The sequence below is a fragment of the Anabrus simplex genome, chromosome 8, assembly GCF_040414725.1.
Source record: "Anabrus simplex isolate iqAnaSimp1 chromosome 8, ASM4041472v1, whole genome shotgun sequence".
NCBI lineage: Eukaryota > Metazoa > Arthropoda > Insecta > Orthoptera > Tettigoniidae > Anabrus > Anabrus simplex.
Window position 1 is genome coordinate 212,964,724 of NC_090272.1, and position 23,577 is coordinate 212,988,300.

A 23,577-nucleotide genomic window follows, 5' to 3' on the forward strand; every position below is an offset into this window, starting at 1 on the left:
TGAAGGAGAAGACACACGAGCCAGTAAGATTCCTCCTACTAATCACTATTACCTGAAAAGACTTGCCAGTACTACGAATACCTCTCTCTCTCTCTCTCTCTCTCTCTCTCTCTCTCTCTCTCTCACACACACACCACGAGACCAAGGAAATTCCTCGTGCTATGCACTGAAATACTTGTCAGCACTACCAATATAACTCACCTGTCCATAAAGAAGAAGACACATGAGAAAGGAGGAGGTACTATGTAGAGATGAGAAGAAAGCAAGAATGAGGAATGTGGCCTGCAAGCACGCGAACTTCCTGTTCTGCCCAGACAGATCGGCTGTTATCTGCTACACGAAAACATGACTCACACTTTGCAGTTTGCTTGATTACAACTGACAAGTGCGAAGAACTGTCAGTAGAAGATAATTTAAAGTCGCCTAGGTAGTAGCGGAGTTGCTATGGTAGCCATTGCGTCACTGGCTCTGCTGGTGAAAACCCCTTCACCCCGTGCCTCACCGGGCATGTGCATTCTTCTGATCTCCCAATAATACCTCCTTCTGTACTTTGGAAGACTTGTCAGTGCTACCAACATAACTCACTTATCTATGAAACAGGAAGACATGAGAGAGATGGAGATCCCTCCCGCTATTCTTTGAAATACTTTTCAGTGCTACCAACATAACTCACTTGTGTATGAAGCAGAAGACACGAGAGAGATGGACATCGCTCCCGCTATACTTTGAAAGAGTCCTCAGTGCTACCAACTCTACTTACCTGACCAGTCAGTAGAGGCCAACTTAGGTAGAGCAGGAAACCTGCAGTTAGACAGTAAAGAGCCACACGCACGATATTAAAGGGAGGTTTCATGGCATCTCCTACGCCTCCAGAAGCTTCAGAGACATTCGGATAGCTGAAACAGTCAGGCAGATTAAAAATTTCGGGTAATTTTATACCATTAAAAATACTCAACTAAGTTGCAGTGTTACAACCTATCCACTTCATATCCCTATCGATATGACAATCAAAGAAATATTTATCCACCTAATCGATACTTTTATTTGTCTTTGGCAATTTTATAAATCATTAGTAGTAGGCTTCATGTTTCGACTGCTTTGCAGTCATCATCAGCTATATTTACATAAGCTTAGGTGTAAAGAAGGTAAAATATGCACAGTATATGTTCTCGTATTAGCCTTGATAATTTCTCATGGGAAAATTAAAATTTTTAGTATATTGTGAGGATGGTGGCAGAGAGGAGGGGTTGGAGTGGGGGGGAAGAATGCTTAAAAAGTTATGAATAACTTGCCCTTAACTAAAATATTGTTAAATTCTCTTCTTCCAATAAGATGATAAAAACGTTTTTAAGTGTCGTTTTTAGCTTCTGTTCGGAAGCGTATTTAAAAAACGCTGATTAATTTTTCACCAACTAACTACTTAAGATGTTACTGAAGTACAATTAAAACATATTCTTAACTAAAATATTAATAAAAACACATGTCAGCTTCCAGTCGAGGAGATAAAATCTTTTTATAAGTGCCATTTGTATTTGTAGGCTTGTGGAAAAAAATTATTAACTTGCTTTTCTTATTGCCAAAAGTAGATTCTTAGAATGCCCTTGCATCTCAAAGTTAGGATGTGTTTATGACCATAGACCATATTATTGGGCAGCTTGTAACACGATCCCTGTCTGGATTCACGTCTTTACTTCCCGCTATCTTGAGTCAGGGTCTGTGTACTCCGTCCTCGATCTGGTATAGTCTATACCAGGCTATACCAGACTATACAGACTTTAAGTCTCTAAACGAATAAAACTCATTTATCGTGAATTTTGTGCATGGAGCTGTGTGCATAAACTGGTTTCGGTGAGATGGGGTGATGTGAAGAAAATCAAGCAGAATATGTTACATACGAGAATTCAGGGCAATATCAGTAAAGATGTTAGATGATAATTTAATGGTAAGAAGTGAGAAAATAAAGGAGACAACGGAGCTAGTTGCAAACGGCATTGTGGAGGATCTTGGTAAATTGATAGAGGCTTGCAAACTGAAAGCTGAAAGGCATAATAGTCTAGAATGAAGATGTGTGCATCAGCATTACAATATTTACAATCGCCTACTCCCTACTCAAAACGTACACTTTCACTATGTAGGAAAATTCTCCGATGAATGAAATATGGCTCTCCATACATTAAATATCGACGGAGAAGGTCTTCCCTCTAGAAGTCAACGGAAGAAAGCTGCGAGAGATATGGAAGAGCAACAACAATATTATTGTAATTTCTACCATCATTACTAGGCTATTGTTATTTCCGGTTGTCTGTCTGTTAGGTCATCAGCCCAGAGGCTGGTTGGATCCTCAAATAGCATCACCAAAGGCTATGCAGTTATAGGGAAACCACAAAAACCAATAGCAGTACCAAAATGAGGCGTACTAGGCAAGATGAGATGTGAGGTAGTTTGCCATTGCTTTCCTCGCTGGGTCAGAAAGTACTATTGCAGCACGACTGACCCTATGAGCAGCACCTTTCATAACACTCAGATGCACTAGTCGTGCTCTGAATGTCATTATTACTCAGCACTACCCATACCCCAGCAACTTCCATATTGTCACAGCCATGGATGAGACCGGGACTTCAGTGGAAGCTACACTTTGCTCTGGCATGTGCCAAGAGATGGATGCAAAAGTACTGTATCCATCAAGAAATGACAGCAGGCAGTATTTCCGGTTATTAGTCAATTAATATTGTTTATTAGATATTAGCTGAAGTACCCGTTGTTGACATGATAATTTCTTAGTATGTGCATGAATGTATTTTCGTTCGCCAGATTCTGAGGCTCATAAGTGGGCATGTCTCTCTCTGACAGCTGCTTGTTGTGACGTACTCGCTTCTTTGCACTCTAAAAATAACTAATAAAAACGATATTTGAAAATTAAATTTTAGGATTTCCCCTGAATTACCATTTCACCAAGCATGAATATTTCCTTATTCTCCGACTTTATATGCCGAGTTTCATTACATTCCGTTCAACCACTTCCTCGTAGCACGGCGTTGATATGGAAAATTAACTTTGTGAATATCTCTGTTATCATGGCCGATACGGTAAACTTATATAGTCCAGTATTCGGGAGATAGTAGGTTCGAATCCCACTGTCGACAGCCCTGAAAATGGTTTTCCGTGGTTTCCCATTTTCACACCAGGCAAATGCTGGGGCTGTACCTTAATTAAGGCCACGGCCGCTTCCTTCCCACTCCTAGCCCTTTCCTGTCCCATCGTCGCCATAAGACCTATATGTGTCGGTGCGACGTAAAGCAACTAGCAAAAAAAAAATCTTATATAGTGATCATAAATTATTGTATTATCTATAACTCTTGTTATGTAGTGTTTATAGATAGGATCAATAATAACATAGGTGGGTTTATTTGAGGATTGAATGTTAGTCTTCCACTAAACTACCATTTCACCCAGCCTGATTAAAATTAATTATAGCCTAGATTGTAGTGCCTTATTCCCCAAAGTTGCACACGGATTTTCATTAAATTCTGTTCCTCTATTCTCTCGTTATGAGCATACGTACATACATATAGACAGACCAATCTTCATGCCCCAGCCAGCAGTCAGCACTGACGAGCGGGGGGGGGGGGGGCAATTATCTCTTTATACCAATTTTCTACTATCTTCGTGAGCAGCCTCGTGAATCTCTGGTAATTGTTGAATAGCGGGTGAATACCACGACCCTCCGCGCAGTGATCGCTGTGGGGAGGGCCCACTATTCCATTATACTATTATTATTATTATTATTATTATTATTATTATTATTATTATTATTATTATTATTATTATTATTATTATTATTATTGTATCTAGAGTATAGGTGAAGATGTTCGCCAAGGTTGGGCAATGTTATTTCTCTCCATTAAGGATCACTAAGGTAGGAAATACTTTAGATTTGGAGGGAAATAATAATTATAATAAATAATAAATAAATATAGGTAGACAGACAGACAGAAATGAAGGAAAATTAAAATTTTGCATTTCTTTCTTACTGTGGACATGAACGATACAGAAGTACCACTTTTTTTAAAATTCTGAGCAATGTACAAACAAAATTCTTATTTTATATGTATAGTGTGTTTTGCTGCCTGCTGTCATTTCTTGATGGTTACAGTACTTTTGCATCCATCTCTTGGCACATGCCAGAGCTAAGTGTAGCTTCCACTGAAGTCCCAGTCTCATCCATGGCTGTGACAATATGGAAGTTGCTGAGGTATGGGTGGTGCTGAGTAATGACATTCAGAGCACAACCAGTGTGTTTAAGTGTCATGAAAGGTGTTGCTCATAGAGTTAGTTGTGCTACAATAGCACTGTCTGGCCCAGTGAGGAAAGCAACGGCAAACTACCCCACTCCTCATCTTGCCTAGTACGCCTCATTTTGGTACTGCCATTGGTTTTTGTGGTTTCCCTACAACTGCATAGCCTTTGGTGATGCTATTTGAGGATCCAACCAGCCTCTGGGCTGATGACCTAACAGACAGACATAGTGTGTTTTATGTTTCATTAAAAAGAGATGGAGTAAACTTATATAAGAGCTAAGCGATCGTAAAATGTTTTATCTATAACTTGTATTATGTAGTGTTTATGGATAAAACCAATAATAACATAGATAAATTTATTTGAGAATTATATGTTAGCCTTCTCCTAAACTACCATTTCACCCAGCCTGATTAAAATTAATTATAGCCTAGATTGTAGTGCCATATTCCCCAACGTTGCACACCCCCTTGCTTACGCCACTGATATGTCAACTAAAAACAGAAAGAAACATACATACATTATCATTATAGACTGTTATGCCTTTCAGCGTTCAGTCTGCAAGCCTCTGAGAATTTACTAAACGTCGCCACAATCCTCGATTTGCAACTAGTACTGTGGCCTCATTTAGTTATATACCTCTTATCTTTAAATCGTTAGAAACCGAGTCTAACCATCGTCGTCATGGTCTCCCTCTACTTCTCTTACCCTCCATAGCAGAGTCCATTATTCTCTAGGTAACCTATGCTCCTCCATTCCCCTCACATGACCCCACCACCGAAGCCGGTTTTTGCGTACAGCTTCATCCGTCGAGTTCATTCCTAAATTAGCCTTTATATCCTCATTCCGAGTACCCTCCTGCCATTGTTCCCACCTGTTTGTACCAGCAATCATTCTTGCTACTTTCATGTCTGTTACTTCTAACTTATGAATAAATATCCTGAGTCCACCCAGATTTCGCTCCCGTAAAGCAAAGTTGGTCTGAAAACAGACCGATGTAAAGATAGTTTCGTCTGGGAGCTGACTTCCTCCTTACAGAATACTGTTGATCGCAGCTGCGAGCTCACTGCATTAGCTTTACGACACCTTGATTCAATCTCACTTACTATATTACCATCCTGGGAGAACACACAACCTAAATGCTTGAAATTATCGACCTATTCTAGCTTTGTATCACCAATCTGACATTCAATTCTGTTGAATTTCTTACCTACTGACATCAATTTAGTCTTCGAGAGGCTAATTTTCATGCAATACTCATTGCACCTATTTTGAAGTTCCAAGATATTAGACTGCAGGCTTTCGGCCCAGTCTGCCATTAAGACCAACTCGTCAGCATAGGCCAAACTGCTTACTACATTTCCACCTAACTGAATCCCTCCCTGCCACTTTATACCTTTCAGCAGATGATCCATGTAAACTACGAACAGCAAAGGTGAAAGTTAACAGCCCTGTCTAAACCCTGTAAGTACCCCGAACCAAGAACTCATTCTACCATCAATTCTCACTGAAGCCCAATTGTTAACATAAATGCCTTTGATTGATTTTAACAATCTACCTTTAATTCCATAGTCCCCCAGTATAGCGAACTTCTTTTCCCTCGGTACCCTGTCATATGCTTTCTCTAGATCTACGGAACATAAACACAATTGCCTATTCCTCTCATAGCATTTTTCAATTACCTGGCGCATACTGAAAATCTGATCCTGACAGCCTCTCTGTGGTCTGAAACCACACTGGTTTTCATCCAACTTCCTCTCAACGACTGATCGCACCCTCCCTTCCAAGAAGTCAGTGAATACTTCGTCTGGTATACTAATTAATGAGATACCTCGATAGTTGTTACAATCCTTCCTGTTCCCTTGCTTATAGATAGGTGCAATTACTGCTTTTGTCCAATCTGAAGGTACCTTACCAACACTCCACGCTAATTTTACTACTCTATGAAGCCATTTCATCGCTGCCTTCCCACTATACTTCACCATTTCAGGTCTAATTTCATCTATTCCTGCTGCCTTATGACAATGGAGTTTATTTACCATCCTTTCCACTAAGAAAGAAAGAAAGAAAGAAAGAAAGAAAGAAAGAAAGAAAGAAAGAAAGAAGAAAATACCTTTAGGAGAATCCTTGTCCTGTTATAGAAGATGGAGAGTTCACAAGAGGACATAACCACTAACTATATACGCACAAGGAAAAATATGTCTGACGCAAGGAGGATTACCTATTATGGACACTTGACTGAATGAGGACATGATGATTAAGCAACCGGAACTTGAAATATTTTCAAGATAAGAAAACCAAGGGGGCGTCGTTCACCTAGATGCAAAGGAAACTTTAAGATGTGGTAATCACACGCGAAGATATTCAGGAGTAGAACCCTCTTATGGAGAAACTTCAATCGCATAGGGTTTTCCAAAAGTCCACACCCTTCAGGCAAGCAACTCAATGTTGAAAACATCCTAGGGATCTGAGCTACGAATTTTAGGTAAATAAAATATAATAAAGTATGAGAATATATTCTTTATTTATTCCTAAAAATTACAATCCCACCAGGAGAGTTGGCCGAGCGGTTAGAGGCGCGCGGCTGTGACCTTGCATCCGGGAGACAGTGGGTTCGAATCCCACTGTCAACAGCCCTGAAGATGGTTTTCGTGGTTTCCCATTTTCAAACCAGGCAAATGCTGAGGCTGTACCTTAATTACGGCCACGGCCGCTTCCTTCCCACTCCTAGGCCTTTCCTATCCCACCGTCGCTACAAGACCTATGTGTGTCGGTGCGACGTAAAGCAAATTGTAAAAATTAAAAAAAAAACGCCTGAGGTTATTGAACCAAGGAACACATTACAGAAATAGTTGTATAAATAAGATAATTTGGCTAGGATTTGAATCAAAAAGAAAACGAGTTAAGAAACAAGTGATTTTAGGCCGTTTTTCCGGGAACTGCATTTAGGCCGAAAGTGATTTTTAATTATTTTTTTTTTAAGTTTGATAGAGCTATCGAAGATTCACAACCTGAAACCTTTCTGGACCCTTTAGCCCTTCAATTTTCGACACAATTGAGGAAATTGCTTAATTTTACATTTTTCGTTGTATGGGGCCGCCTACTTTGTGTGCCAAGGAATGTTTTCAACAATGAAATGAAATGTCGTATGGCTTTTAAGTGCCGGGATATCCCAGGACGGGTTCGGCTCGCCAGGTGCAGGTCTTTCTATTTGACTCCCGTAGGCGACCTGCGCGTCGTGATGAGGATGAAATTATGATGGAGACAACACATACACCCAGCCCCCGTGCCATTGGAATTAACCAATTAAGGTTAAAATCCCCGACCCGGCCGGGAATCGAACCCGGGATCCTCTGAACCGAAGACCAGTACGCTGACCGTTCAGCCAACGAGTCGGGCTTTTCAACATTTAAAATACTGTATCCAAATGTAAGATCAGGGAGACATGGACAAATGAGAGAATAGAACACGTGTACGGGAGAAGTGTGAACTGTATCAGTTATGTGGAAATGTAGTAAGCCAACGATATGGTGTTAATGGCAGACTGCGCTCAAACTCTGGAGTCTAAAATCTCGGAACTTGAAATTAGGTGCAGTGAGTATGGTACAAAAATTAGCTTTTCAAGACTAAAGTAATGTCGGTAAGGAACTACAGTAAATGTCAGGTTGGCAATACAAAACTGGAAGAGGTAGATAATTTTTAAGTATTTAGGATGTATGTTCTACCAGGATGGCAGTATAGTAAGTGAGATTGAATCAAGGTTTAGTAAAGTTAATACAATGAGCTCGCACAGTATTCTGTAAGAAGAACATCAGCTCCCGGATGAAACTATCTTTATACTGGTCTGTTTTCAGACTAATTTTGCTTTACGGGAGTGAAAGTTGGGTCGACTCAAGATACCTTATTCATAAGTTAAAAGTAACAGACATGAAAGTAACGAGAATGATCGCTGGTTCATAAAGGTAGGAACAATGGCAGGAGTATACTCGGATTGGGGAGATAAAGGGTAAGTTAGGAATGAACTCGATTAATGAAGCTGTACGCATAAACCGCCTTGGGTGGTGGGGTCATGTGAGGCGAATGGAAGAGTTTAGGTTAACCGGGGGAATAACAGACTCTGTTATGGAGGGTAAGAGAAGTAGAGGGAGACCAAGAAGACGCTGTTTAGACTCAATTTCTAACGATTTAAAGATAAGAGGTTTAGAACTAAACGAGACCACAGAACTAATTACAAAAAGAGGATTATTGAAGCCTTTAGTTAATTAACAGACTGAACGCTGAAAGGCACGGCAGTCTAACAACAGTGCGACAGTTAACATGTTATAGCAAAAGAAGGAAGACTACTCTGTGTACGTGTCCAGTGACTTACCTACGTCGGCGCGACGCGAACACTTCCCACACAGTGACCACACTGCCCGCCGCTACCGATTACACGTTGATAATAATTCTGGTTAGGACTACCTTGACGTCTCTCTCTTTTCCGGTGCTCAGACATTGTTTTAGAAAGTATTTTCTCATGTGCATAATTTAGTGATAATTTGTTGTTGCTTCATTCAAAGAGCGTCGGGCGGATGTCGGCTAATCGGTGGGCCCCGATCTAAATCGGACTATGAAGTCTCGCCTTCAATGTTTTACTCATTTAAATTTCAGGCGTCCTCCTCTGCGGTGTAGTGGTTAGTGTGATTAGCTGCTACCCCCGGAGGCCCCGATTCAATTCCCGACTCTGCCTCAAAATTTGAAAAGATATACGACGACTGGAACGGGGCCCACTCAGTCTGGGTCAACTGAGTAAAGGGGGTTCGATTCCCACCTCGGCCATCCTTGAAGTGGTATTCCGTGGTTTCCCACTCCTCCTCCAGGCAAATGCCGGGATTGTACCTAACTTAAGGCCACGGCCGCTTTCTTTTGCTCGTCCTTGTCTATCACTTCCAGCCTTTTTATCCTCCACGAAGCCCCTGTTCAGCACAGTAGGTGAGGTACTGGTCCTCCTGCCCTGCTATATCCCGCGACCAAAAGTCTCACTCTCGAAGACACTACCCTTGAGGCAGTAGAAGTGGGATACCTCGCTGAGTCCGAGGGAAAAACCAACGCTGGAGTGTAAACGGATTAAATAATATATATTAAAAAATTAACTTCAGTAAAGTAAAGTAACCGGTCTACAAAGCCAAGAACAACGACCTGAGCAGCGGTCGTTTGGTACGCCAAGGCCCTTCTTGGCTGTTGTGCCATGGGGTATTTTAAAGTAAAGCAAACTTGTGTTCTCGTCCCGAGATGGTGCAGCTTTCTCCAGTCACACCTGCAGTGGAGTTGAGCGACCACTACCAGCCCTCGTGCCGTTCTTAAATCTCTGGCAGTGCCAGGAATCGAACCCGGCCTTCCGAGAGCGACAGCTAATAGTTGCAACCGTTACTCTGCGGAGGGAGACAATTAAATAAAATTAATGTGTTAAACCTCCTCCATGTACTCCATCTAATGTTACATTTTCAAATAAATATCGCTGATTGTAACTGAAGGTGAAATCGGCTAGTTTTATTTAATTATGCTTCTGAAAGTGCTGTACAGTACAGTCGTAATCAAAGCAAAGTTACCTCTGTACAGGCCATGAAGGCCCTTGGAGAGGTGGAAGGTGAAGGCTTCCACTATACGTAACCTCGGCACGTGATGGGGTAGAGTGGTTAGGTCTACGCCCGCCCGCCTTTGTCCCCAGGAATTAACCTGGTACTCATTTTTCGTGTAGGCTGAGTGAACCTCATGGCCATGTGTACCTGCAGAAGTGGGAAGGTTCGTTTCTTTATATTTTTCGTTTTCCTTTGGAGGAATCGAACCCATGTCTTTTCGGATGAACAATCAGGCCGTTACCATATCAGCCAGGTAGCAGTTGCACTCAGCTCGGTAAAGTATGCTCCCTCATTCTTTTCTCCCCCAACCGCGCCTATTCGTGCAAATGATTTCGTTATATACGTGAAGGAACTCCTGCAGGAAAAATTCCGGCACTTCGGCGTCTTCGAAAACTGTAATCGTAGTTATTGGGACGTAAAAGCAACGACAGTATTATTTCTTTGGCTCAGGGACTGCGTGATCTTACTGCCCTCAACATTCCTCCACCACTCTAACTAAAGGCGGACACCGCCCATTGTCTTTCTCTTGTTTTTACTGTTACAAGTTGCTTTACGTCGCACCGACACAGAGGTCTTACGGCGACGATGGGATAGGAAAGGCCTAGAAGTGAGAAGGAAGCGGCCATGGCCTTATTTTACGTACAGCCCCGATATTTGCTTGGTGTGAAAATGGAAAACCATAGAACGCCATTTTCAGGCTGCCGACAGTGGGGTGTTCGAAGACACCATCTCCCGAATGTAAGCTCACAGCTCACCAAATGGCCAACTCCCTCGGTTCTCCCACCCTCGTTTGAAAACCTGTTTTACAATGGGTACACCACACCAGCAATAGCCACACACACACAAGGTATTATTCGTTACTGTACTGAATAACTTTCTTCCCCTTAATTTTGAAAGTACTGTATATTGCACGTACTGCTGAGGCCGAAAATGAAAGAATAACTTCAGAAGAACGTATTGAACATTATATCAAGAAAATCACAAAGAGGAAAATGATAAAAACAAAGAAACGTTAAGTTAACAATACACTACACGACAAGGAAAAGTGGTTCCTGCTAAGAAATTGAAACTCATTGTACGAACGTGTTTTCAAATGAAGTGCAATAAGACGATCAGAAAAATATTTCCGCGGACTTCTATGATTTAGATGAATCCAAAATTCAAGATCAGTTCCTAATATAAGGTCTTGAAATAAAGGACAAAAGGACTTGTAAGAAAGGTCGAAGAACAGGCAAAAATCGTCATTGAGACAGACTGATGACAGTGAAATACTACGTTTCTTTACCAGCGGATAGGAGTGAAGTGTGTAAGAACTTCTATGGGCATTTGTATGAAATAGGGAGTAGTTGATGATGATGATGATGATGATGATGATGATGATGATGATGATTGTTGTTTAAAGGGGCCTAACATCGAGGTCATCGGCCCCTAATGGTCCTAAATGGGACGAAATGAAATGACAAATTAAAAGTCCAAAGTCTCCACTGGCCAGAATTCAAAACGTGAGGACGAAGAATGAATGGATGGACATGAATTTAAAACAAACAGTGGATGCGACCCGCAATGCTTTACATTCACAGAAACTGACGTAAAACAATAGGATTACTGACCAAGGGACTGCTGCTAAAGCATAATACTGAATCGATGATGCTTGCAGTCTAAAGGGGGTCCAAAATCCAAGTGATCGGCCTCCCATAACGTTACTTATCGCTAGGAAAGTAGAACCATGGTATTTGTCATGTTGCGGTACTAATTGAAAGTAGCAGAGACTCGCGGTATTCCACACATCATGGTACAACTCACAGGTTAAGAAATTCGACATATAATACAGACCTATGGTTTTTCTCACTTTTCGGTGCCATGTACAGGCAACGCCAACCTATGGTGTTCAGCACATAAGAGTACTAACCACAAAGACCTGCACTATCCCGTGGTGTTCCTCATAGAGTGGGTACTAATCATAGGCAAGGCAGAACCATGGTAGTCATCATCCCATGGTCCCGCTCATATGGTGGTACTAATCACAGGTATTGCAAAAACCGACCGCACGGTGCTCCTGTGTGCTACTAATCACAAACCTATTTGGTACCTAATATAGTGGTACTACGCGCAAGTAAAAGCAACCCATGATGTCCTCCGCGTGGCGGTACTAATCACAAGTAGTTTCATGGTTCTAATATAATCATCTCTTGGTCGCCCCTTACGACAGGCAGGGGATACCGTGGGTATATTCTTCGTCTGCATTCCCCACCCATAGGGGGTTGTGTGTTTGGTCCACGAGAAGTATTTTATTTCCCTCAAGTCCGCCGGCGAGCCGGTTAGGACCCCCCTATCCGCCACCTGGGACGCGCCACGAGGGAGTATCACCTCTCTCCCTGCTACGTCAGCGTAGTAGGTTCGTGGATTGGGAGAAGTAAACTTAATGTAATAATTCAGAAGGTACGAACCATTACCAGTGGCATCATTACCAATACTGGTAATGGTACTCACAAACCATCACGGCCTGTCGCGGATTTTACCACTCGTTACCCACTACCGCAAGAAGTCCTTGTAGTGGTCCTGAGAGCGAGAGTGATGGTGATGACGAGTAAAATGCTCCACATGGAAGTAAAAAACACAATATAGGCTACAGTATTTTATAGATTGATGATGTTCTTCTTTCTTAATCCGTTTACCGTCCAGGGTTGGTTTCTCCCCAGGACTCAGCGAGGAATTCCACCTCTACTGCCTCAAGTGCAGTGTCCTGAAGCGTCAGACTTTGGGGCGGGGATACAATCGGGCAGGAGGACCAGGACCTCGTCCAGGCGTCCTCATCTGCTATGCTGAAGAGGGGATTTGTGGGGGGATGGGAAGATCGGAAGGGATAGACAAGGAAGAGGACGACCGTCGCCTTAAATTAGGTAACATCCCAGCATTTGCCTGGAGAGCAGTATCGGTGATAAAGAACAGCCCTGTTCTACTCCTATTCCTAATTCGATTTCTTTACTCATCTCCTGTTCTCTAGTTTAAGACAAGTTTTTTTATTTTTTTTATTAGCTTTCTATCCCTTCACTCGACTCCGTGTTTCTTTAGGATTACCAACAATTTGTCCCATCTGACACAGTCAAAAGCCTTCTCAAGGTCAATGAATACAGCGTAAACCCTCCTGTTTTTCTCTATGTACACTGACTGACAGAGCAAATGCAACACCAAGAAGGAGTGGTTCGAAAGGGATGAAAGTTGGGGAAAAAACAGAGACGGCACGGACGAATAATTGATGTTTATTTCAAACCGATATGCAGGTTACACAATGCGCACGGCATCGACTCAGTAGGATGTAGGACCACCGCGAGCGGCGATGCACGCAGAAACACGTCGAGGCACAGAGTCAATAAGAGTGCGGATGGTGTCCTGAGGGATGGTTCTCCATTCTCTGTCAACCATTTGCCACAGTTGGTCGTCCGTACGAGGCTGGGGCAGAGTTTGCAAACGGCGTCCAATGAGATCCCACACGTGTTCGATTGGTGAGAGATCCGGAGAGTACGCTGGCCACGGAAGCATCTGTACACCTCGTAGAGCCTGTTGGGAGATGCGAGCAGTGTGTGGGCGGGCATTATCCTGCTGAAACAGAGCATTGGGCAGCCCCTGAAGGTACGGGAGTGCCACCGGCCGCAGCACATGCTGCACGTAGCGGTGGGCATTTAACGTGCCTTGAATACGCACTAGAGGTGATGTGGAATCATACGCAATAGCGCCCCAAACCATGATGCCGCGTTGTCTAGCGGTAGGGCGCTCCACAGTTACTGCCGGATTTGACCTTTCTCCACGCCGACGCCACACTCGTCTGCGGTGACTATCACTGACAGAACAGAAGCGTGACTCATCGGAGAACACGACGTTCCGCCATTCCCTCATCCAAGTCGTTCTAGCCCGGCACCATGCCAGGCGTGCACGTCTATGCTGTGGAGTCAATGGTAGTCTTCTGAGCGGCCGCTGGGAGTGCAGGCCTCCTTCAACCAATCGACGGGAAATTGTTCTGGTCGATATTGGAACAGCCAGGGTGTCTTGCACATGCTGAAGAATGGCGGTTGACGTGGCGTGCGGGGCTGCCACCGCTTGGCGGCGGATGCGCCGATCCTCGCGTGCTGACGTCACTCGGGCTGCGCCTGGACCCCTCGCACGTGCCACATGTCCCTGCGCCAACCATCTTCGCCACAGGCGCTGCACCGTGGACACATCCCTATGGGTATCGGCTGCGATTTGACGAAGCGACCAACCTGCCCTTCTCAGCCCGATCACCATACCCCTCGTAAAGTCGTCTGTCTGCTGGAAATGCCTCCGTTGACGGCGGCCTGGCATTCTTAGCTATACACGTGTCCTGTGGCACACGACAACACGTTCTACAATGACTGTCGGCTGAGAAATCACGGTACGAAGTGGGCCATTCGCCAACGCCGTGTCCCATTTATCGTTCGCTACGTGCGCAGCACAGCGGCGCATTTCACATCATGAGCATACCTCAGTGACGTCAGTCTACCCTGCAATTGGCATAAAGTTCTGACCACTTCTTCTTGGTGTTGCATTTGCTCTGTCAGTCAGTGTATCTTTCTCCTATCACCCTCAGCAGCCCAACGGGATCTCTCGTTCCAGCTCTTCGCCAGAAACCAAGGCCGTGCCGGGGGGAGGGGAGTTTAGTGGTGTTCAAACTCCCTCTGAATTAAAAGTAAACTTGACAAATGTAGACAGAACGTACGGGTTTTGAAATAGCGTGCAATCAATTAGAAATATTATAAAAACAAGCATTTGAAAATGATCATTCATTTACGTATCCGGTCAGCATTTCAAGAAAACTACAGCTGCGATGGCCTTGTTGTTTCCTCTAAAAACATCTTGTGATGTGCATGGGTTGTCCAGGAGGGGTCGGATAAGATGGTGACTTGGGTCTTGTTCAGCACCACATTCACACGAGGTGTTGAAAGGATCCCCCATTTCTTCAGGCTGGTCTTGCATTGAGGGCCGCGGTTGAGGGACCTCCATGCAGGGTAAGGTAGGTCAGCGACAAGAGCTAGTTCTTCCTTTAGTGACATGTCTCTGGGCTGCGAACTCCTCCATCTGTTAAGACGAGTTGTCTCTGGTGTTCCCTCCAGCGGCAGAGTCCTAGCAAGGAAACTCTTGGTGAGACCTTGCTGCTTGGTGACCATGGAGTGGATTTCAATGGTCATTATCCTGCTTGGTTCTCTCGGTGTCTGCAGCAGTGGCTTTTCGGATGTTGGGTGGGGCTATTCCAACAATCGGGTACAGTTTCTGCACTGGCGTTGGTTTTAGACATCGCGAGATTATCCTTGCAGTATCGTTGACCGCAGTATCAACCTGCTTAACATGTACTGAAGTATTCCACACTGGAGCGGCATATGCAGCGACTGATATGCACAGCGCAAGTGCAGAAGTCCTCATGATGTGCAAAATAAACAAATGAGTTTCATCTATAAAAGCTGCGCCATCTTTAAATATTGCTCTGTTAAGAAGGGAGACCTAGATCAACACGGGGAAAATAGGCAAATATTCATTCAATTCTTATATATGCTACAAACGTTGTTGACAAATGCTGTACATACCCCAGGATTGGCATGCTTAAGAGCAATCAGAAGCAACTTCAATAATGTCAAAATTCTAATTATAACATTTTGAAATAAAATGTTCAAAATTCCCGCCTTTTTAACAATATATCACGGTTTCCTTCCTAACTCTCTTACTGATTCACGGATAATTATGATTTCTTCAGAGTTTCCTCCCATAATGTTGTACTACAATCTGTACCTCATTAAGATCAATAGGATTTAAATTCGATTTTATATAACATTTGTATTTAAAAAGCTATTAATATTTTCTGGTGCTCGGAATAAAAACACGACAAAAACTCCAAATCACAGTCTATGTTAATGATTGAGGTTCATTTTGTAGCTGGAGTTTTGATACACGCTTTAAAAAAGGAAAAGTACGAAAATTCGTATAAACTTGGAATTTATAAGGGAAACAGTGATATACTGTTAAAAAGGCGGGAAAGTTTGAATATTTTATTTTAAAATATTAAAATTATTAAAATTCTGACATTATTGAAGTTGCTTTCGGTTGCCAGGAAGCATGCCAATACTGGGATATGTGCAGCAATTTTCAACAACAATTGTAGCATATTTAACAATCGAATGAATATTAACCTATTTTTTTCCTTTGTTAATCTGGGTCTCCCCCTTAATATAGTTAACAAATTTACTGAAAACATAAATGGAAATTTTAATTTTGCTTGTGTTTTACGTTCTTAATACATTTTGTACCATAGCAATCAATTTCAATAAATATATAGAAATATTTTCATGTTATCGAGCCGCTAGACAATTTTTTAAAAAATTGAATCAAACCTCTGAATATTTTAATACTAATACTAATAATAATAATAATAATAATAATAATAATAATAATAATAATAATAAATAATAATAATAATTTCGCGTGGCTATTTCTAGCCGAGTGCAGCCCTCCGATGAGGGTGGGCGGCATCTGCCATGTGTAGGTAACTGCGTGTTATTGTGGTGGAGGATAGTGTTATGTGTGGTGTGTGAGTTGCAGGGATGTTGGGTACAGCATAAAAACACCCAGCCCCCGAGCCATTGGAATTTACCAACGAAGGTTAAAATCCCCGGCCAGGCCGGGAATCGAACCCGAGACCCTTTGAACCGAAGTCCAGCACGCTGACCATTCAGCCAACGAATCGGACATTTTTAATACTTACAGTGTAACAGATTGTTACCTCCATTTTTAAACATATCTTTGCGTCGCACTGAACGCACGTGTTCTGTCCACCAGACCACTATAATTTACCTTTCTACTTGAGTTGCAAAAGCTACTGCTCTAAAAAATTTCTTTCTCTAAAATCTATTTGAAAGTAAAAAACAAAAAATTGTTACTATAGTTTTTGTTTTCGAACCCCCACCCCCAGCCCCCTCAAATCCTAACACCCTCCGAAAAAACATCCTGGGTACGGCCTTGCCGGAAACCAAAATGTTCTTCACTTACAAACTTATTCAGCATTCCATAAATCCTTCTTTTGAGCGTTCACAGTAAGACTGTCCGGCTGTTTGGCTTAATGGTCAGCGTAGAGCGGTTCAGAGCACCCCGGGTTCGATTCCCGGTTGGGTCGGATATTTTAACCTTAAATGCTTAATTCCCTTGGCTCGGGGACTGGGTGTTTGTCTTATCTCCAACATCCCTGCAATTCACACATAACACTATCTTCCACCACAATAACATACAGTTACCTACACATGACAGATGCCGCCCATCCTCATCGGAGGGTTTGCCTTACAAGAACTGCGCCCGGCTAGAAATAGCCACACGAAATTTATTTTGGATCCACGTGAAATGAGACTCAGTGTCCTATGTTCTTCGCATTTTTGCTGTCTTTTCCTTTTCCATAGGGATTAAGATGATTTCACTAAAGTCATTCCGCCATTTTCCTGTCATGTAATTTGATTACATAATACAATCAATTCCTTCCTTCCTTCCTTCCTTCCTTCCTTCCTTCCTTACTTCCTTCCTTCCTTCCGTCCGTCCTTCCTTCCTTATTTTACATTTTTAACAGTTCAACAGGAATCTCATCTACGGCCGATCGTCGATATGTCGAACCTCCATTACTAGAATTTTCAGTATCTCGTAGTAACTTCGATTTCCAGGCTTTTTGTCCTATTTTTCACGTGTATTTATTTCTCTATTACACGAAATTCGGTTATTCGAATTTCTCGATTTCTCGAAGCAAACGTTTCCTCCCTTCAAGCAAAAAATACTCTGTAACTGGAATACATTATCTGTGCAATACGGCATTTATGATTTGTGAGGAACAGTTAACAAGTACATAAAGGATTACAGTGATTCTTGGAGATAATGTGACGGGTACAGAAAAACAAACTTCCAGTGATTGGAAAATCGGCGAAGTATCTCTGTTTTTCGGGTGTGAATTCATTACCGGTCATGTACGAAAGCAACCCCGGAAGTCGTGGATGACAAGATTCATTATTACGAATCTTGGCTGCGTGTTTCGAACCTACATAGAGAGTCAGTCGAACAGTGTTTCTCACAGCAATACATGTTGTTGAAAAGTATGAGGAAGAAAGGAAGGTTGACGGTAAAAAACAGAAGAGACTAACGGATGTTTTCCAAAAAGGTGTTTACGGAAATATGTTTCTTGTTTCACTACTGTATGTAGGCATACTGTATTCTAATTTCTAAAAAGTTACTTCAATAAGGGTCATAATTAAAGCGATGCCGTAAAGTACGAGTTTACTAGTATATTTTAAATACTGTAATAAATACTGTATTTACTATAAACCTGTAGATACATATGATTCACTTATGCGCTATCTATATATTTTAAAAAAATATGAGAACTAAAGTCAGTCAGTCCGGCCATTCTATCTGGTCGATTTTATTCAATCTTTTTTTTTTTAACTGAAAGGTATTCATGCACAGATTTGTCATCAGGTACTATAAATCAGTTAACTTCCGCCTTCCTCAAAATATTTGACTTTTTCAATTTTTTGTCTCTTTGAAGCAATCATATCTTTGGTTCTAATTGAGGTACGGAGTTCGTTTTGGCCTAAGAACAGTCAGTGGATCAAGCTCTTTCATTTCATCTCTTAACTATTCAAATTGGTTGATTCTGATGAAAGGTATGAGTGCCTATTCAATTTGACGTCTCATTTCTTCAACGCTTTTTCTCATTGAAGCAATCATATCTTTTGTTCTAATTTAGGTATGCAGTTCGTTTTGGTCTAAAAACACTCAGTGGACAAAGCGCTTTCTTTTGAGGTAATAAATATTTAAATTGGTAGATTCTGAGAAAAGTTATGAGTACATTTATCTCCATGACGAAGATCTTTGAAGGAATTTTTAAAAGTTCGAGGCGTAGTGTTGTTCCAAGGAACGTTTAATTCAGTTTCTTTGTGTGATGTATTTTCAAGTGTTTTGTTGACATAATATTACATTCTATTACCACAGCAGATCATGTGCTTTATTTCATTAACTCGAATCTTTGCAAATACATCCGTGAGGATAGTAACGAACAACACCATACATTGCGGGCGGAGCCAGCGGGAAATTTCGATAACTCGAAATAATATTTAGCTCCCGAGGTGATTCGAGATATCTAGGTTCCACTGCATTACCATTGCCTTTCTATTTTTCATTTCGTTCAATGATGCTTCGATGTCTCTTCTCAGGTACGCGACCCAAACCGCGTGTCCACTTGCTCAGTTAGTTCTAATTTTACTCTGAAGATAGCAAAAAATGAATGCTGCCATTTTTCCCTTTGCAGAAAAGAAACAATCATAAATATGTCTTTCGATAAATCAAACTCGAATTGATAACGATAAATTTATTTCCATCTAACGGATCGTTTCCGAGATACATCTGTATGGAATTCGGCATCTTCACTGGCATTCTTCCCATTTATTTATCTACGACCTGTAGCGCGATTGGGGGGGGGGGGAGAAAACATTACATTTTATCCCATTTTAGCCGGCTGAAACTAGGAATTAAGAGGAATTATTAAAATAAGCAATTTTTACAAGCCATGCTTTCTTATAACTGGGGCCCGAATGTGTAATACCTAAAAAAGTTAGAAATATAATATGTAAGCATTTATGAACCAAAAATGTATTAAAATATGAGCATAAATGTCTTAAAAGTTTTTTGGCCACATTGTCGAAATATTCTAAACCTTGCCGCTGTTTAAATTAACATTATATTGAAAATATACTTTTAAAATCTAGAACAGTCAACAATAATAAATAAGTATTATTATTATTATTATTATTATTATTATTATTATTATTATTTTAATTTATTTAATTATTCAATCCAGAGGTTACTCTCGACTCTGCACAGGACGAAATAAATGCCACATTTTGATGGGTGATCACAAAGAATTATAGTATCAAACTACATATATTTTAAAGTTTTCAAACAGGAACGATCTTCTGTTTTCACTCAACATTGGCTTGTAACGTGCTCAAATCATTAGAGTCCAATTGAGGCTCACTATTCTGTCTCTATCTATACAGCTTACCCTCCTAATTCACAAAAATATAAATTTCTAACAAAGATAATTGTATGAAATTACAGGCAATAATTAGATGTGAAAAATATGTTTCTGATACGACTGATATCAGGTATGCGAAAATGGAATAAAAAGATAAAATATGATAAAAAATACGAAAATTCACGGGGAATAATGACCATAATATGAAAAATTACCGGAATATGATAAAAAAAAAGGTTGAAAGAGCGAAAACATGAATTTATATGACCCGTAAAAATTGCACAATTTTAATCACCGTAAATAAAATCATGCTTAACTTGTATTTTCCATGGAAAAAATATGACATGTCATAAATATCCGGACCCTACTTATAACCTAATTCTTTCCTTTACTTTCTTTAGCCGAACGATTTGTGTGGCGCCACACCAAGCAGTGGAGCGTTTGCATGTGCTGTGAGGAAGGGTAGCAGAGGTTTTTTGCTTTTTTTTTTTTTTTTTTAATTTCAATAAGGTCATGGGCACTGAGGTATGATTCACCCGCTTGCCACGCTCATTTGTCCGTTAGGCAGTCTATTTATTCTCTGTTAGTTTCTTAGTGTGTTGTCAAATACTACATTATTTGTAATTGCATTCTATTTAATTGTAATACATCTGTAAATTTGTTCCTTTGGTGAAGGTTTTATTGTATAGTATTGAATGAAAATCTCAAGAAACTATTATTACCGCACTTAAGTTGATAAAATGTCAACCTTTACCTCTCTGACGAAATTCGCTTAGAGAGCATCAAAAAATTACCATTTTGTAGCTTTTTTTTTTTTGTCATATATATCACCTTTCCCTCAAAACACCCACCTCTGCCCCGCCCCAACCGCTATATCCCACAAACCCGGGTATATTTTGTTGCCTGTAAATCTTTTGTCCCCCCACTTCTTATTCCCAATCACCGCTGCTGTCTACGACGCACCGAGCTCGATAGCTGCAGTCACTTAAGTGCGGCCAGTATCCAGTATTCGGGAGATAGTAGGTTCGAACCCCACTGTCGGCAGCCCTAAAAATGGTTTTCCGTGGCTTCCCATTTTCACACCAGGCAAATGCTGGGGCTGTACGTTAATTAAGACCACGGCCACTTCCTTCCCACTCCTAGCCCTTTCCTGTCCCATCGTCGCCGTAAGACCTATCTGTGTCGGTGCGACGTAAAACAACTAGCAAAAAAAGGTCTACGACGTTAATATGGATTGTCTGTGAAATTGCCATGAATTAAATAATCGGTTGTTTAGAGTACAACGAGATGAGGTCTCCTTGATTAAAAAAAGCAATGTTTCCCAGTTATGGGCATCCATCAGTACTTCACATCACAGCCTGCACGGTTGTTAGGTAACATCGCGTCACACACTTTGTATAACTAATTTCGTGACACAAATTTTCAGATGTCCTCCATCCATACGACATGTTTATGTCAAAACTCAGGTTGTCAACAGAACGGGACAACGAGAAAATCTTAAGTTCGTTTGGGGAAAGAGTATGTTAAATCATTGCCGGGACAGGGAAGTGTTATAGTCTCGTAGTGTAAGTGTGAATACATCATGTGTTAGGAACACAATAAGCAAGGACAATATTAATACTGAAAAGTGAATCAATGAAAGATGCCCCTTGCTAATTAGACTCCTGATCAACAGCTTGTTCGATGTATTTCTGAGATTTATTGCTAGTCTATTCTCACTTATGTAACTTCTTTTTCCCTACAGATAGGTCTTATGGCGACGATGGAACAGGAAAGGCCTAGGAGTGGGAAGGAAGCGGCCGTGGCTTTAATTAAGGTACAGCCCCAGCATTTACCTGGTGTGAAAATGGAAAAGCACGGAAAACCATCTTTAGGGCTGCCGACAGTGGGGTTCGATCCCACTATCTCCAGGATGCAAGCTCACAGCTGCGCGACCCTAACCGCACGGCCTACTCGCCCGGTAGAAGTGGAGATTTGTTTGGAGTGGGGGGATGCTGTCCGGAAGAAATTGAAATTGAAAAAAGTGTCGTTTTCGTCTTCGTAAAGAGTTCACACTGTGTATTCACTGACCCTATTTCAAGTTTCGAATCAAGAAATTCACAGTAGAGAGAGGTCGTCGGAATGAAGGGAGCATGATCCAGGCAGTTCTCAAAGACTGGAAGACCTTGGCAGCAGCAAGATTGCGTGCAGACATTTCTTAATTCGCAAGAGTGCAGGAATAATTGGTCACCGAAAAATAGGGATTTACCCGAAAGAATCCGAAATTCCTAATGATGTTCTTCCTCATTCTCGAAAAAATTCAAGCATCCTGTCTCAAGTACGGGGAAGTTACAACTGAGTCAGCTGGGTGCTGCTGGCTCGTCGTACAGCAATTTCTATATATCACCTAATGCACAAGCGTATGCCCAGTTTGATTAAAACGCAGCTTATGCTATGGAAAAACTTAAAAGTTTGAAAAACAAGAAAGAAGAGGAGGACGAAAAAGAGAAACGCATATTCATTTATCTTCGGCGTTAATATGGATTAAGCCGGATGCCCTTCCTTATGTGGAAGGATGTTGTATTCCCTATTTTGTATTTACATGACGATTAGAAATGTAGTGAGTTCTGTGTATGTAAGCATGCTTATTACGACCATCGCAAACTCCCAGCGTCCCGAGGGAAAGGAATTAATAAAACACGGTAAAATTCCCTGGTGCAAATGGAAATCGAACCCAGGATGCTATGAACCGAGGAACACTACGCTGACCATTCATCCAGGGAGCCAGATTCATTTAAGTATTGTATTTAAGTATTTTTAAAAAAATAATCCGTTTACCGTTCAGGGTTGGTTTTCTCCCCCAGTCTCAGCGGGGGATTCCATCTCTACCGCCGCAAGGGCAGTGACCTGGAGCGGGAGACATCTGTTCGGGGATACGACTCGGGAGGACCAGAACGTCGCCCAGGCGGCCTTACCTGCTATGCTGAACAGGGACCTTGTGGAGGATGGGAAGTTTGGAAGAGATAAACAAGGAAGCGGCCGTGGCCTTAAATTAAGTAACATCCCAGCATTTGCCTGGAAAATAAGTGGGAAAACCACGGAAAAACCACTTCGAGAATGGCTGAGGTGGGAATCGAGCCCCCTCTACTCAGTTGTTCTCCTGAGGTTGAGTGAACTCCGTTCCAGTCCTCGTACACTTTCCAAATTTCGTGGCAGAGCCGGGTATCGGACACTAACCACTACACCACAGAGGCGAACCATAACAATATGTGTGGGGAAGGAAATAAGACATTTTGTTTGCTTATGAAATTGCTACACTTTTTATTTGCTCAATCATAATAAATATACAATGTTCTCACTGGGTTTAAGAACAGCTTTGTAACAGTTTTAGGCAAGTCAAATCAAAACTCCTGTAAATACGACAAATGTACGATATTGAAATATTGTAAATTAGTAATCGAGTAACAACCCAACGTATGGTCTCGTAGGCAGTGAAATACTTTACGAATCAATAGAAGAACATCCAGTATTTTCGACTTTCACACTTCCTTATAACATTTTGGAGTATTATTAATTTTACAAGATTAGTTTTTTGTGTTATAGAATTCCTCAGAG

At 41.5% G+C, this 23,577-nt stretch overlaps 1 protein-coding gene across 1 annotated transcript in view; it reads right to left on the reverse strand.

The window, feature by feature from the left end:
• LOC136878709 (uncharacterized) overlaps positions 1–8,710 on the reverse strand; it is a 31,435-nt gene extending 22,725 nt beyond the window's left edge. Inside the window, exons 1-2 of the mRNA XM_067152148.2 lie at positions 8,666–8,710; positions 761–896 (exon numbers count right to left, since the gene is read on the reverse strand). Coding sequence (XP_067008249.2) covers positions 761–853 — 93 coding nt within the window. The 5' untranslated portion in view covers positions 854–896; positions 8,666–8,710. The remainder of the gene's footprint in view (positions 1–760; positions 897–8,665) is intronic.
• Positions 8,711–23,577: the final 14,867 nt, after the last annotated feature.